The following is a 15,655-nucleotide window of genomic DNA, read 5'->3' on the forward strand; positions in this document are numbered from 1 at the left end:
TGTTGTTCTCTTTAATTCGACTTGATATACTGTCATAAATCATTTGAATCTACATACACTTATTGATGTACTTTGTAAATCACCTAAAGTCCTTTCTAGCCTAACACATGTCGACGAGGATGGGATCGACGCTGCGGATCTGGACTCCGCCGACGGACAGACGGGCCAAACTAAACTCCCATTGAGACTGCCATCCTGCGGAGACCGGTTCGCCGATCCGATCCAACGGACAACCACGTACGGTGGAGACATGCAGTGATCAGCATTCAGAAAGAGTTACGATGTTTTGGAAAATCTCACAGCTCAGAGTAGTGTGTTGACAGACGTGTCATAGTTACAGCCGTAGTATCTCCTGGGTTTGTATGCATACTGTGACCTATTGATCACTAACGCACACTTTTGGTCATACAGATAGACGGGTAACTAGAGATGGGCAGCGGCAAAGCACGGAAGAGACAGACGAGCCAAAGAGTGCCTTTCGCCGCTATCCTGGGAGTTTGAACCAAATCCAGAAATGGATCGAACTGGGGTCCCTTCGAAGGGCAGTTTAAGCGAGAATCAACTAGGGCATCTGAAAGCACAGCTGCGAAAGGCTGAATTTATGAGTGCAGCTCAGCATTTTGCTCTGTCCAAAGGTAAGAAAAACAATGATATATTTAAGGCAGATTGGAAAGCGTTTGAGATGTGGAGAGATGAGGCAAAGAAAAGGGAAAGGCAGAGAACTAAAAAACACAATGACACAAAGACTGAAAATTTTTTTGAACCACCGCCCATGAACAATCTGTATCCTTCTCTCACCGAGGTTCTGAGGAACTGATGGGCCTGGATCTGGACTCTGCTCCACCGCACCTCCTCCATATAAGAAACCAACAACGGTGTGTATACGCCTTTCACGCACCATGCCAAGCCCAACAAAGATACAGAGACCGAAGGGGAGGATCCCCTGCCCTCGACCCCTCCACTTCTCCAATCATGCCCATGGTCGAAGTTGCTGGTGCAAGAGGTCCTATGCTTGTGTTCAGACCTTGGTCAGAAGCCGATGTGGCTGAAGCACTGACACATATCTGCAGCCCCAAAGACAACCTCACCAGATGGGAATCTGACCTGGAGCAGTTCATCCAAGAATACAGACCAACTACGTCCGAGATGCGACGGCTGATGAACAAAACCCCTTTCAAGTGACTTCCACAAGATCCAAAATGTATTCACAGCCACAACAGTGTCTTGCCGTCTGAAAATCCAGACTTTGATAGTGATGACAATAGCCGCTATGCCAACGCTGTGCGAGACCTCATTGACGCTGTCAAAAGGAAATTTCCTTTGAGACTGAACTTATCTGCCATCACCTCCATGACTCGGGGGCCACAAGAAACCTGCAGTGCGTTTTTAGCACGACTGACGTCGGCCTTTGATGTCCACAGTGGCCTCAAGAGACCCGACATTATGGGTGTTGAACCGCTTGACCCATACGAAGTTCACCTGAAAGAACATTTCCTGAGCAGAATGAGGCCAGAGTTACTGCAAACAGTGAGGAAGACTTGTGTAACCTCGAAAACCTGTTCACTTGCAACTATTCTGCAACATGCAGAACACGCTGAGGAACAGCTCCAGAGACGTGATGACCACAAGAAAAAAAGCAGGCAAAAGATGTTGGAAGACGCACAACTAGCCATGTTCAATGATTGCAGACCACCCACGAGACCATCTCAGCATCGATCGGGAGGTGTATGGAGAGGGGGAGGAGGGCGCGGAAGAGGCAGACCAAGGGGAGATCCAGATGCATGCCATTATTGTGGGGGCCGAGGGCACTGGCAGGCGGAATGCCCTAAGAAGCATGTTAGGGACCCGAATTTCGTCGGGTCCAAGTGAAAGGAGGAGGGGACTCCGGGGGAGCGGACTCCGGAGCCAGAGCATCATCTTTCTCCAGAACCGCAAGTAACACACCCTACACCCACATCCACACAATTAGAAGCTAAAAATACCATAGGAACACCTATTCTCAAATTTGCCATGTATTCCACTGATAAAAGCTACAAGAAATTTCCAGAGCTAACACTCATGATATCTAATTATCCTGTAAAGTTTCTAGTAGATTCAGGAGCTACAAACTCAGTTTTTGCAGTAGCAGATGCCTTACCTTACAAACCTAGGAAAAGTGGGAAAACATGTTTAACAATAGGATCGAGTGGTGTTCCAATTTCTGAGAAATGTTCAGTTCCCCTACAGTGTGAATTAGATGATCAGATGGTAAAACATTCCTTTTTAGTGTCACAAAACTGCCCCATAAATTTGATGGGAAGAGACTTGATGTGTAGGTTTGGCATTGTGTTATACTCTACCCCAGATTGTATTGAGGTGTTAAAACAGACCCAGCTCCCCTGATATCAAATGATTAAGTGTGATCCTAGCAGTAGACTCCTGTATGTTTATGAATGGAAGTTAGAAGCGCACAAGGTAGTCAATGACCTCACTATGTTTGCACGAGCACACTGCCCCACAGCTGATAAGATGCACAGTCAGTCACTACACTGCACGACACATGTCAGCACAGGGCCAGACACAGAATATGAAAGGTTTTGGAATGTCGAGCAGAAAGAAACAGAGAAACTTCTCTGTTTAAGCATGTATATTGGACAGAGCAGGTTGCTGTTGTGCCTGTATCTCTCGCCTCAAGAAGAGGAGTGTTTTCGCTGCTCCACCCTCACATTTCATTGGCCAAACCAGCGGATTGGAAATGGCAGGACTTAGGTCCTCGGCTGCGCTGCCTCAGCCTATCAGACTTTGTGCCGGCTGCGGTGTACCCCATAATGGAAGATAGCGCTAAGGAGGAGTATTCAATAAACCTGCCAGACACAGTGTCGGTTCAAAGGTCGGTAGTGCTCTTGGAACAAGAGAAGTGTGTTGATCAATTCATGCTAGCAGAAGCTGATGATATTACGGAGTTGTCTGAGGTTCCGGCTTCCTTGTGGGCTTCCCACAAATACGATGTGGGGCTCATCAGGGGAGCAGAGCCTTTGGTGGTGCACCCCAAGTCTGAATATAGACCATGTTTGAAACAGTATCCCTTGAAAAAAGAAGCCATTGATGGCATAACACCAGTGTTTGAGTCATTGTTGAAATCAGTTGTAATAATCCCTTGCAACTCCCTGCTCAGACTCCCATTTTTCCAGTAAAAAGGTCCGTGGGGAGGGCCGACCTCCTGAGTGGAGATTTGTCCAAGATTTAAAGGTCAGAATGCTGCAGTCTACCAGAGGGCACCCGAGGTATCCAACCCACATACCATATTATCATTAATTCCAAGAGGGAGCACACATTTTTCTGTTCTTGATCTGGCTAACGCATTTTTCTCTTTGCCAGTCCATCCAGATAGCCAGTTTTGGTTTGCCTTCACCTTTAATGGGAGGGGGTATACTTGGACCCTGTGCCCAATGGTTTTTCACGAAAGTCCGGCCGTGTTTCATCGAGCTCTTACTGAAAATCTGCAGAGTTTACATCTCCCCGCGGGCTCAGCCCTTGTGTCTTATGTAGATGATTTGCTAATTTGTAGCCCTTCAGAGGAGGCCTGTAAAATCGATATTGTAGTGCCACTCAAACATCTGGCAGAGAATGGACACAAGGTCAGTCGACAGAAGCTTCAGTTTGCCGAATAAAGGTGACCTATTTGGGACATGTGATCGCGGAGGGGCGGGGGGGTCTCTCTCCCCCAAACGGGTAGCTGATATTCAGAATCTACCCAAACCAGTAACAAAAAAAGAAATGATGAGCTTCCTAGGAACGGCTTCTTATTGTAGACAGTGTATCCCCAATTATGCAGAAAGGGAGGCACCCCTCTCTTCCATGGTCCATGGAAAGACACTGCATGCGCGTGACAAACTGACTTGGACTCCTGACGCAAGACAGAGCATTTGACGACTTGAAGACTTCTCTAACTCAGGCCCCGACTTTGGGCCTGCCAAGACCAGACCTGCCTTTCACCCAGTTTGTGGAACAGAAAGGTGGGTTTATGACTTCAATCCTGTGTCAGGCTCATGGAGGAAAACTCAGGCCGGTCACCTATTTTTCCTCAAAACTTGACTCAGCGGCTGCAGGTCTCCCTCATTGTTTGTGTGCAGTTGCAGCAGCAGAGAAAGCAGTACTAGCTTCACGGGACATTGTCGGATATTCTGATGTAATACTGATGGTCCCGCATGCTGTCGCGCACATATTACATGCACAGAAAACATCTCACTTATCTGCGCAGAGATGGCTCAGATATCATAACACATTACTTGAACTACCTAACATCGTGGTCAAACGCTGTAATGTCTTGAACCCAGCAACGCTCCTTCCCACCGCAGACGACGGTGATCCGCAAAACTGTGTGGACGTGTTACAGCAAATATGTACCCCAAGACCAGATTTAACAGACACTGCCCTCCCTAATGCAGACATGGAGCTCTTTGTTAACGGATCCGCTTCACGCTCACCTGATACAGGTGCGGATCACGTTGGATTTGCAGTAGTCACATCACATGAAACACTTATCAGCGGAAGACTTCCTTCACACTTTTTTCAGCCCAGGCAGCAGAACTGGTCGCCTTACCGAGGCGTGCGAGATAGCGAAGGACAAGACCGATAACATATATAAAGATTGACGCTATGCTTTCGGGGTAGTAGATGATTTTGGTACCCTGTGGAAACGCAGAGGGTACTTAACATCAGCGGGGAAGCCTATTGCACACCACACACTTGTCTCAGCTCTCTTAGATGCTATCCTCTTACCCAAAGCAGTCTCTGTTATGAAATGTAATGCTCACACTACATCCGATGATCCTATTTCCACAGGTAACGCAGCAGCAGACGCGGCAGCAAAGTCAGCAGCTTCATCTGAACCCTTCTTTCCCCTCTCTCATCTGTTATCTGTACCGGTCGACCTCAGCCCATATGCTGACCTTCCCACACTTCAATCCCTTGCAACAGCACAGGAGCGTTCCTTGTGGGCACGTTCGGGTGCTGTGTTCAAGGATGGAGTTTGGACTGGTCCTGACAGTAAGCCATGCTTGCCACGGGCCCTTTTCCACACATATGCTAAACTTAGTCATGGAAAAGATCATGTGGGGAAGAACGGCTCGCAAGCTGCTATAAATGCTAATTGGTATACAAAAGGGTTTTCAATATTCGCAGCTGATTTTTGCCAAAGATGTGTTATTTGTGCAGCAAATAATGCTTCAGGTGCCATTAAAGGTGCCGCACCAAGGGCACCCACCTCCAGACAGGCCCTTTGAACATCTGATGATGGATTTTATTGAATTAACTCCATCAGAGGGGAAGAGATACCGTTTAGTGATAGTGTGCATGTTCAGCAAATGGGTTGAAGTCTTTCCTACTTCCAAACAGGATGCTGGAACCGTGGCAAAGACCCTCTTAGTTGACATTTTGCCACGCCGGGGGATACCACGACTCATAAGCAGTGACAACGGACCTGGGTTTGCTAATCGAGCCCTCGATGAAATTTCACAGTATCTAGGATTTGACATTAAACATCACTGTTCTTACCACCCACAGTCAGCAGGTGCAGTCGAACGGGAGAATGGTACCGTAAAGGCTAAACTGGCTAAATGCTGCGAAGAAACAGGACTGTCATGGGTTAAAGCACTTCCATTGGTGCTTTTCCACATGCGCATGCGCATAAAACATGGTCTCTCCCCTTTTGAAATAGGAAGTTTGGAAGCCCCCCCTCCACAGGGTGGGGCCCAGTGAAACCCGCCTTGACCACCGGCAATTATGAGGATAGCATGATAAGATACTGTGCTAATTTGTCAGCAGCTTTGTCTTCTTTACATGCACAGGTGAAAGCTGTGCTCCCTTCCCCAGCTGCAGCAGCCCAGCACCATTTGAAGCCGGGAGACTGGGTGCTCATTAAGGACCACAGACGAAAACACTGGAAGCAGAGGCGCTACATCGGGCCTTTCCAAGTCCTCCTGGTCACAGAGACAGCGGTGAAAGTAGACGGGAGAGCACCTTGGATACACGCCAGCCACTGCAAACGCATCCTGGAGGTCCAGAGGGGAGGAGCTGCGTAGACCAGAGCCAGGGAACTGGCAGAGGTACAGTTGAACGCGTCGCCGGAACCTAGCACCTCGGTGAGAGGGGAGGAGTGCGGATTGGGCTCTGCCTGCACTCCGAGCTTCAATAACCGTCAAGAACGGTGGGACTACTGCTGTTACCTACTGTTATCATTAAGTGTGATTGTCCTAATCCTTTATGACATCTCTGACCTACAGGCCCGCAATTCCAGTAATTATACAAGTACCAGCCCTCATCTACGTCCCAAGAGAGAGTGGCGAGAGGGGAGTATTACTTTCCATTGTCCCACTGGCCGATGTGGTAAGGACAATTGCACAATATATACAGTAGAAGATGGCGCGGTGACTAACATCCAAAGAGAGTTAACAGAGGTTGTGTGTGACACCCGATCTGCGACCAATAATGTTTGCACTGTATGGTTGCATGAGGTGTTTGACCATAAATCAGATTTTTCGTATTGGTGCAGGAGAACCCGGGCTTGCCAAGAAGCTCCAGCCTATGGCGCCCACAGCGAATGGTACAAGACGTGCCAAGCCAGGATACCGAAACCCGGCATGATCATGTTTAAGTGTCCTGCGGGATCATGGGCAGATCACGTGTGCCACATATATGCATTAGGACTCTCTGAACCCTTTTTTGGCCATTGGTCTGAATTAAAAGCAGCACATGTGCAGACCCAGTGCGACACACATGACACATGCTCAGTGACTTTGAGTGCTAGATTCGATTCCAGCTGGGAATACCCTACTGGTGCAGCAGACCTGACGATTGTGACACCGAGCCAAATTACCCAACTGACTTGTATTGGAAGCCTGCATGTAGAGTAAGCTTAGAATTAAGAAAACTCCCCACCCGTGTTCCACCTTACGAAGATCACAGCACCGCTTTATCTATAATGACAGAGTCTGCACATAGAAGTAACCTTTTAATTTGTGGGATTTGTCAACATTTGCCCACTTCATCTAAATCTCCTATGCTTGCTCCGGTTCCATTCACGGGAGCAGACTGGCGTGTTAGGGGTGGCGAGTTATATCTGACCGGTTCAGGAAAATGATGAAGACTGCTACACACCTTCATCACACGCAGCGCCCACCACGGGGACCCTCCATCAGTACGAGGGTGATAAAGGGGAAGTTATACGCTTTGTAATAAGAACATTTAACTATCAAGAACATCCGACTGGCGTTAATTGGGTAACTCTTTTTAAGTTAACATATTACAAGAAATTTGTTTTACAGGGGCTGCGCTATCAAATGCAAATGACTTTAGCTGAAACAAATTGCACTACTGAAAGTACGTGGGTAAATTCTGAATGTGTCCTTTGACCAAATACAGCATCCATCTGTCTCGAGGTAGGAGTGCAGAGTACACCATGGGCAAAAAGGTTTAAGGTATCCCATTCATCCTGGGTGAGGCATAATTGTACTCAACCCATAATTCCAATTAGACCAAGTGATAGAAATTGTACTAAGCCCACACCTCCAATTCCAGTACATCCACAGACCAACGTGGATCTCTGTTTTCATTTTAGCACGATAGAAGGGTTCTTCTTGGGTAAAAGTGATTGCACAAAGCTGGTAGTTTCCCTTTCCAGTGCAACGGAAGGTCTTGCATTACCAGAGCAGGCTCATTTGGTCTGTGGTAACTCTGCTTACAGTTGCGTTCCAAAAATAGGGACGACTCTCAAGAAACCTGTCACTGGGACATGTTATTTAGCTTATCTAATTGCTGTTATTAGGCAGGCTGACCCTAGAGAGCTTGCGCCCTATCACATACGAGACAAGCACACAATTTCTATGGCGTCCAGAATCCCGAGCATCGTGATACCAGCATATGGCGTTTATAAAAGTCAAGAAGAAATAGCCGTGCTCTCAACAGTGCTTGAGAGACACATGAATAAAACTACCATTGCGCTCTCTGCTATGCAACCGGAACTGACTGATATCAGAGGCATGGTTCTTCAGAATAGAATGGCTTTAGACCTGATTTTGGCCTCCCAAGGGGGCGTGTGTAAAGTTCTGGGGTGGGAATGTTGTTCTTACATTTCAGATGCTTCCTCTGCGGTGCATGACGTGGTAGCAGACACCGAACGGGGTATTCAAGAACTGCACGAAGACCACGACTGGAACCCATTTGGTGAAATGCAGTCCTGGACAGGGTCTTGGGGGGCGTCACTCGTCAAAGTACTAGCCTGGGTGGTGGGGGTGTTAATTCTCATTATGATCGTGATTGCCCTGATGGTGTTTATTTCCAGGGCCTGTGTAAAGAAAGCTGTGACTGCTCTAGTATCCTCACCTGATCCGGGTCTACTAGACATGACTCTCCTACCAGATTGGATTCCTCCATATGCTGAAAGCGATGGTAGTGACAACAAATCTGACAGTAGTGTTTGAGTTTCTCCTGTTGTGTTTACGATTAGAGAAAGATTCTATCTGTGAAGAGCTAGTGACGTTATGTATTGAATCTTCGTGAATTTACATGGCTGATACTTTGCTCTGTACTTGTACTCTTGATAAAAAAAAAAAAAAAAAATTAATTCTGTAAATTGATTGTCAGATTGACAAAAGGGGGGCTTGTAATGGGAAATGTTTTATTTCTTTTTATTCATTGCTACTTATCACTGATTAAACTTGTTGAACTATGTTCTTGTAATGTAAAGGGATGCTATGTTTTCTGAACTTAGGATTGTTTGAATGAACCGTATGTACTGATTATAACAAATAAATGCTGGTCTGAACCGGCTGTACATTTGTGCAGATTCGTGGATTTGACGACAACGGCTACGTGACCATCACTGTATATAAGGATTTGTCTTATAGTTGGCACGTGTGCGGACTCTGAAACCTCAGTGGTGGAAAGAGTGCTGCACCCTATTCGGCCGAATAGATAGACTCTTGTCCCTGTCTGATGATCATTGCCGGATACTGATTGTTGTTCTCTTTAATTCGACTTGATATTCTGTCATAAATCATTTGAATCTTCATAGACTTATTGTTGTTCTTTGTTCCTCACCTAAAGGCCTTTCTAGCCTAACACTTGGCGACGAGGATGGGATCGGACGCGTGATCTGGACTCCGCCGGACGGACAGACGGGCCAAACTAAACTCCCATTGAGACTGCCATCCTGCGGAGACCGGTTCGCCGATCCGATCCAACGGACAACCACGTACGGTGGAGACATGCAGTGATCAGCATTCAGAAAGAGTTACGATGTTTTGGAAAATCTCACAGCTCAGAGTAGTGTGTTGACAGACGTGTCATAGTTACAGCCGTAGTATCTCCTGGGTTTGTATGCATACTGTGACCTATTGATCACTAACGCACACTTTTGGTCATACAGATAGACGGGTAACTAGAGATGGGCAGCGGGCAAAGCACGGAAGAGACAGACGTAGCCAAAGAGTGCCTTTCGCCGCTATCCTGGGAGTTTGAACCAAATCCAGAAATGGATCGAACTGGGGTTCCCTTCGAAGGGCAGTTTAAGCGAGAATCAACTAGGGCATCTGAAAGCACAGCTGCGAAAGGCTGAATTTATGAGTGCAGCTCAGCATTTTGCTCTGTCCAAAGGTAAGAAAAACAATGATATATTTAAGGCAGATTGGAAAGCGTTTGAGATGTGGAGAGATGAGGCAAAGAAAAGGGAAAGGCAGAGAACTAAAAAACACAATGACACAAAGACTGAAAATTTTTTTGAACCACCGCCCATGAACAATCTGTATCCTTCTCTCACCGAGGTTCTGAGGAATCCGATGGGCCTGGATCTGGACTCTGCTCCACCGGCACCTCCTCCATATAAGAAACCAACAACGGTGTATACGCCTTTCACGACCCGCGGCCAAGCCCAACAAAGATACAGAGACCGAAGGGGAGGATCCCCTGCCCTCGACCCCTCCACTTCTCCAATCATGCCCATGGTCGAAGTTGCTGGTGCAAGAGGTCCTATGCTTGTGTTCAGACCTTGGTCAGAAGCCGATGTGGCTGAAGCACTGACACATATCTGCAGCCCCAAAGACAACCTCACCAGATGGGAATCTGACCTGGAGCAGTTCATCCAAGAATACAGACCAACTACGTCCGAGTTGCGACGGCTGATGAACAAAACCCCTTTCAAGTGACTTCCACAAGATCCAAAATGTATTCACAGCCGCAACAGTGTCTTGCCATCTGAAAATCCAGACTTTGATAGTGATGACAATAGCCGCTATGCCAACGCTGTGCGAGACCTCATTGACGCTGTCAAAAGGAAATTTCCTTTGAGACTGAACTTATCTGCCATCACCTCCATGACTCGGGGGCCACAAGAAACCTGCAGTGCGTTTTTAGCACGACTGACGTCGGCCTTTGATGTCCACAGTGGCCTCAAGAGACCCGACATTATGGGTGTTGAACCGCTTGACCCATACGAAGTTCACCTGAAAGAACATTTCCTGAGCAGAATGAGGCCAGAGTTACTGCAAACAGTGAGGAAGACTTGCGTAACCTCGAAAACCTGTTCACTTGCAACTATTCTGCAACATGCAGAACACGCTGAGGAACAGCTCCAGAGACGTGATGACCACAAGAAAAAAAGCAGGCAAAAGATGTTGGAAGACGCACAACTAGCCATGTTCAATGATTGCAGACCACCCACGAGACCATCTCAGCATCGATCGGGAGGTGTATGGAGAGGGGGAGGAGGCGCGGAAGAGGCAGACCAAGGGGAGATCCAGATGCATGCCATTATTGTGGGGTCCGAGGGCACTGGCAGGCGGAATGCCCTAAGAAGCATGTTAGGGACCCGAATTTCGTCGGGTCCAAGTGAAAGGAGGAGGGGACCCCGGGGGAGCGGACTCCGGAGCCAGAGCATCATCTTTCTCCAGAACCGCAAGTAACACACCCTACACCCACATCCACACAATTAGAAGCTAAAAATACCATAGGAACACCTATTCTCAAATTTGCCATGTATTCCACTGATAAAAGCTACAAGAAATTTCCAGAGCTAACACTCATGATATCTAATTATCCTGTAAAGTTTCTAGTAGATTCAGGAGCTACAAACTCAGTGTTTAAGTAGCAGATGCCTTACCTTACAAACCTAGGAAAAGTGGGAAAACATGTTTAACAATAGGATCGAGTGGTGTTCCAATTTCTGAGAAATGTTCAGTTCCCCTACAGTGTGAATTAGATGATCAGATGGTAAAACATTCCTTTTTAGTGTCACAAAACTGCCCCATAAATTTGATGGGAAGAGACTTGATGTGTAGGTTTGGCATTGTGTTATACTCTACCCCAGATTGTATTGAGGTGTTAAAACAGACCCAGCTCCCCTGATATCAAATGATTAAGTGTGATCCTAGCAGTAGACTCCTGTATGTTTATGAATGGAAGTTAGAAGCGCACAAGGTAGTCAATGACCTCACTATGTTTGCACGAGCACACTGCCCCACAGCTGATAAGATGCACAGTCAGTCACTACACTGCACGTCACATGTCAGCACAGGGCCAGACACAGAATATGAAAGGTTTTGGAATGTCGAGCAGAAAGAAACAGAGAAACTTCTCTGTTTAAGCATGTATATTGGACAGAGCAGGTTGCTGTTGTGCCTGTATCTCTCGCCTCTTCGCAAGAGGAAGTGTTTTCGCGGCTCCACCCCTCACATTTCATTGGCCAAACCAGCGGATTGGAAATGGCAGGACTTAGGTCCTCGGCTGCGTCGTCTCAGCCTATCAGACTTTGTGCCGGCTGCGGGGTACCCCATAATGGAATATAGCGCTAAGGAGGGAGTATTCCGAATAAACCTGCCAGACACAGTGTCGGTTCAAAGGTCGGTAGTGCTCTTGGAACAAGAGAAGTGTGTTGATCAATTCATGCTAGCAGAAGCTGATGATATTCCGGAGTTGTCTGAGGTTCCGGCTTCCTTGTGGGCTTCCCACAAATACGATGTGGGGCTCATCAGGGGAGCAGAGCCTTTGGTGGTGCACCCCAAGTCTGAATATAGACCATGTTTGAAACAGTATCCCTTGAAAAAGAAGCCATTGATGGCATAACACCAGTGTTTGAGTCATTGTTGAAATCAGTTGTAATAATCCCTTGCAACTCCCTGCTCAGACTCCCATTTTTCCAGTAAAAAGGTCCGTGGGGAGGGCCGACCTCCTGAGTGGAGATTTGTCCAAGATTTAAAGGTCAGAATGCTGCAGTCTACCAGAGGGCACCCGAGGTATCCAACCCACATACCATATTATCATTAATTCCAAGAGGGAGCACACATTTTTCTGTTCTTGATCTGGCTAACGATTTTTCTCTTTTGCCAGTCCATCCAGATAGCCAGTTTTGGTTTGCCTTCACCTTTAATGGGAGGGGGTAAAATTGGACCCTGTGCACAATGGTTTTTCACGAAAAGTCCGGCCGTGTTTCATCGAGCTCTTACTGAAAATCTGCAGAGTTTACATCTCCCCGCGGGCTCAGCCCTTGTGTCTTATGTAGATGATTTGCTAATTTGTAGCCCTTCAGAGGAGGCCTGTAAAATCGATATTGTAGTGCCACTCAAACATCTGGCAGAGAATGGACACAAGGTCAGTCGACAGAAGCTTCAGTTTGCCGAATAAAGGTGACCTATTTGGGACATGTGATCGCGGAGGGGCGGGGGGTCTTCTCTCAAACGGGTAGCTGATATTCAGAATCTACCCAAACCAGTAACAAAAAAAGAAATGATGAGCTTCCTAGGAACGGCTTCTTATTGTAGACAGTGTATCCCCAATTATGCAGAAAGGGAGGCACCCCTCTCTTCCATGGTCCATGGAAAGACACTGCATGCGCGTGACAAACTGACTTGGACTCCTGACGCAAGACAGAGCATTTGACGACTTGAAGACTTCTCTAACTCAGGCCCCGACTTTGGGCCTGCCAAGACCAGACCTGCCTTTCACCCAGTTTGTGGAACAGAAAGGTGGGTTTATGACTTCAATCCTGTGTCAGGCTCATGGAGGAAAACTCAGGCCGGTCACCTATTTTTCCTCAAAACTTGACTCAGCGGCTGCAGGTCTCCCTCATTGTTTGTGTGCAGTTGCAGCAGCAGAGAAAGCAGTACTAGCTTCACGGGACATTGTCGGATATTCTGATGTAATACTGATGGTCCCGCATGCTGTCGCGCACATATTACATGCACAGAAAACATCTCACTTATCTGCGCAGAGATGGCTCAGATATCATAACACATTACTTGAACTACCTAACATCGTGGTCAAACGCTGTAATGTCTTGAACCCAGCAACGCTCCTTCCCACCGCAGACGACGGTGATCCGCAAAACTGTGTGGACGTGTTACAGCAAATATGTACCCCAAGACCAGATTTAACAGACACTGCCCTCCCTAATGCAGACATGGAGCTCTTTGTTAACGGATCCGCTTCACGCTCACCTGATACAGGTGCGGATCACGTTGGATTTGCAGTAGTCACATCACATGAAACACTTATCAGCGGAAGACTTCCTTCACACTTTTTTCAGCCCAGGCAGCAGAACTGGTCGCTCTTACCGAGGCGTGCGAGATAGCGAAGGACAAGACCGATAACATATATAAAGATTGACGCTATGCTTTCGGGGTAGTAGATGATTTTGGTACCCTGTGGAAACGCAGAGGGTACTTAACATCAGCGGGGAAGCCTATTGCACACCACACACTTGTCTCAGCTCTCTTAGATGCTATCCTCTTACCCAAAGCAGTCTCTGTTATGAAATGTAATGCTCACACTACATCCGTTGATCCTATTTCCACAGGTAACGCAGCAGCAGACGCGGCAGCAAAGTCAGCAGCTTCATCTGAACCCTTCTTTCCCCTCTCTCATCTGTTATCTGTACCGGTCGACCTCAGCCCATATGCTGACCTTCCCACACTTCAATCCCTTGCAACAGCACAGGAGCGTTCCTTGTGGGCACGTTCGGGTGCTGTGTTCAAGGATGGAGTTTGGACTGGTCCTGACAGTAAGCCATGCTTGCCACGGGCCCTTTTCCACACATATGCTAAACTTAGTCATGGAAAAGATCATGTGGGGAAGAACGGCGTGCAAGCTGCTATAAATGCTAATTGGTATACAAAAGGGTTTTCAATATTCGCAGCTGATTTTTGCCAAAGATGTGTTATTTGTGCAGCAAATAATGCTTCAGGTGCCATTAAAGGTGCCGCACCAAGGGCACCCACCTCCAGACAGGCCCCTTTGAACATCTGATGATGGATTTTATTGAATTAACTCCATCAGAGGGGAAGAGATACCGTTTAGTGATAGTGTGCATGTTCAGCAAATGGGTTGAAGTCTTTCCTACTTCCAAACAGGATGCTGGAACCGTGGCAAAGACCCTCTTAGTTGACATTTTGCCACGCCGGGGGATACCACGACTCATAAGCAGTGACAACGGACCTGGGTTTGCTAATCGAGCCCTCGATGAAATTTCACAGTATCTAGGATTTGACATTAAACATCACTGTTCTTACCACCCACAGTCAGCAGGTGCAGTCGAACGGGAGAATGGTACCGTAAAGGCTAAACTGGCTAAATGCTGCGAAGAAACAGGACTGTCATGGGTTAAAGCACTTCCATTGGTGCTTTTCCACATGCGCATGCGCGTTAGGATAAAACATGGTCTCTCCCCTTTTGAAATAGGAAGTTTGGAAGCCCCCCCTCCACAGGGTGGGGCCCAGTGAAACCCGCCTTGACCACCGGCAATTATGAGGATAGCATGATAAGATACTGTGCTAATTTGTCAGCAGCTTTGTCTTCTTTACATGCACAGGTGAAAGCTGTGCTCCCTTCCCCAGCTGCAGCAGCCCAGCACCATTTGAAGCCGGGAGACTGGGTGCTCATTAAGGACCACAGACGAAAACACTGGAAGCAGAGGCGCTACATCGGGCCTTTCCAAGTCCTCCTGGTCACAGAGACAGCGGTGAAAGTAGACGGGAGAGCACCTTGGATACACGCCAGCCACTGCAAACGCATCCTGGAGGTCCAGAGGGGAGGAGCTGCGTAGACCAGAGCCAGGGAACTGGCAGAGGTACAGTTGAACGCGTCGCCGGAACCTAGCACCTCGGTGAGAGGGGAGGAGTGCGGATTGGGCTCTGCCTGCACTCCGAGCTTCAATAACCGTCAAGAACGGTGGGACTACTGCTGTTACCTACTGTTATCATTAAGTGTGATTGTCCTAATCCTTTATGACATCTCTGACCTACAGGCCCGCAATTCCAGTAATTATACAAGTACCAGCCCTCATCTACGTCCCAAGAGAGAGTGGCGAGAGGGGAGTATTACTTTCCATTGTCCCACTGGCCGATGTGGTAAGGACAATTGCACAATATATACAGTAGAAGATGGCGCGGTGACTAACATCCAAAGAGAGTTAACAGAGGTTGTGTGTGACACCCGATCTGCGACCAATAATGTTTGCACTGTATGGTTGCATGAGGTGTTTGACCATAAATCAGATTTTTCGTATTGGTGCAGGAGAACCCGGGCTTGCCAAGAAGCTCCAGCCTATGGCGCCCACAGCGAATGGTACAAGACGTGCCAAGCCAGGATACCGAAACCCGGCATGATCATGTTTAAGTGTCCTGCGGAT

At 47.6% G+C, this 15,655-nt stretch overlaps 1 protein-coding gene across 4 annotated transcripts; it reads left to right on the top strand.

Annotated features, from left to right (window-relative positions):
• The first annotated feature begins 5,686 nt into the window (after window positions 1-5,686).
• On the top strand, window positions 5,687-15,647 carry LOC120787163 (endogenous retrovirus group PABLB member 1 Env polyprotein-like). 4 transcript variants are annotated; one of them, XR_005706870.1, is made up of 5 exons: window positions 5,687-6,086; window positions 6,264-8,427; window positions 9,085-9,270; window positions 14,837-15,094; window positions 15,272-15,647. XR_005706870.1 is itself a non-coding variant. In XM_040122860.1 (4 exons), exons 2-4 carry the CDS (start codon window positions 7,863-7,865, stop codon window positions 14,908-14,910), a joined length of 762 nt encoding a protein of 253 aa, XP_039978794.1. In that variant the 5' UTR covers window positions 5,687-6,086; window positions 6,264-7,862; the 3' UTR covers window positions 14,911-15,231. The 4 variants fall into 4 exon arrangements, 1 of the variants encoding a protein (XP_039978794.1); XR_005706871.1 differs by having other exon boundaries at window positions 9,085-9,232; XM_040122860.1 differs by lacking the exon at window positions 15,272-15,647 and having other exon boundaries at window positions 9,085-9,232; window positions 14,862-15,231.
• Window positions 15,648-15,655: the final 8 nt, after the last annotated feature.

This window comes from Xiphias gladius, unplaced genomic scaffold (assembly GCF_016859285.1).
Source record: "Xiphias gladius isolate SHS-SW01 ecotype Sanya breed wild unplaced genomic scaffold, ASM1685928v1 HiC_scaffold_1190, whole genome shotgun sequence".
Taxonomy (NCBI): domain Eukaryota; kingdom Metazoa; phylum Chordata; class Actinopteri; order Istiophoriformes; family Xiphiidae; genus Xiphias; species Xiphias gladius.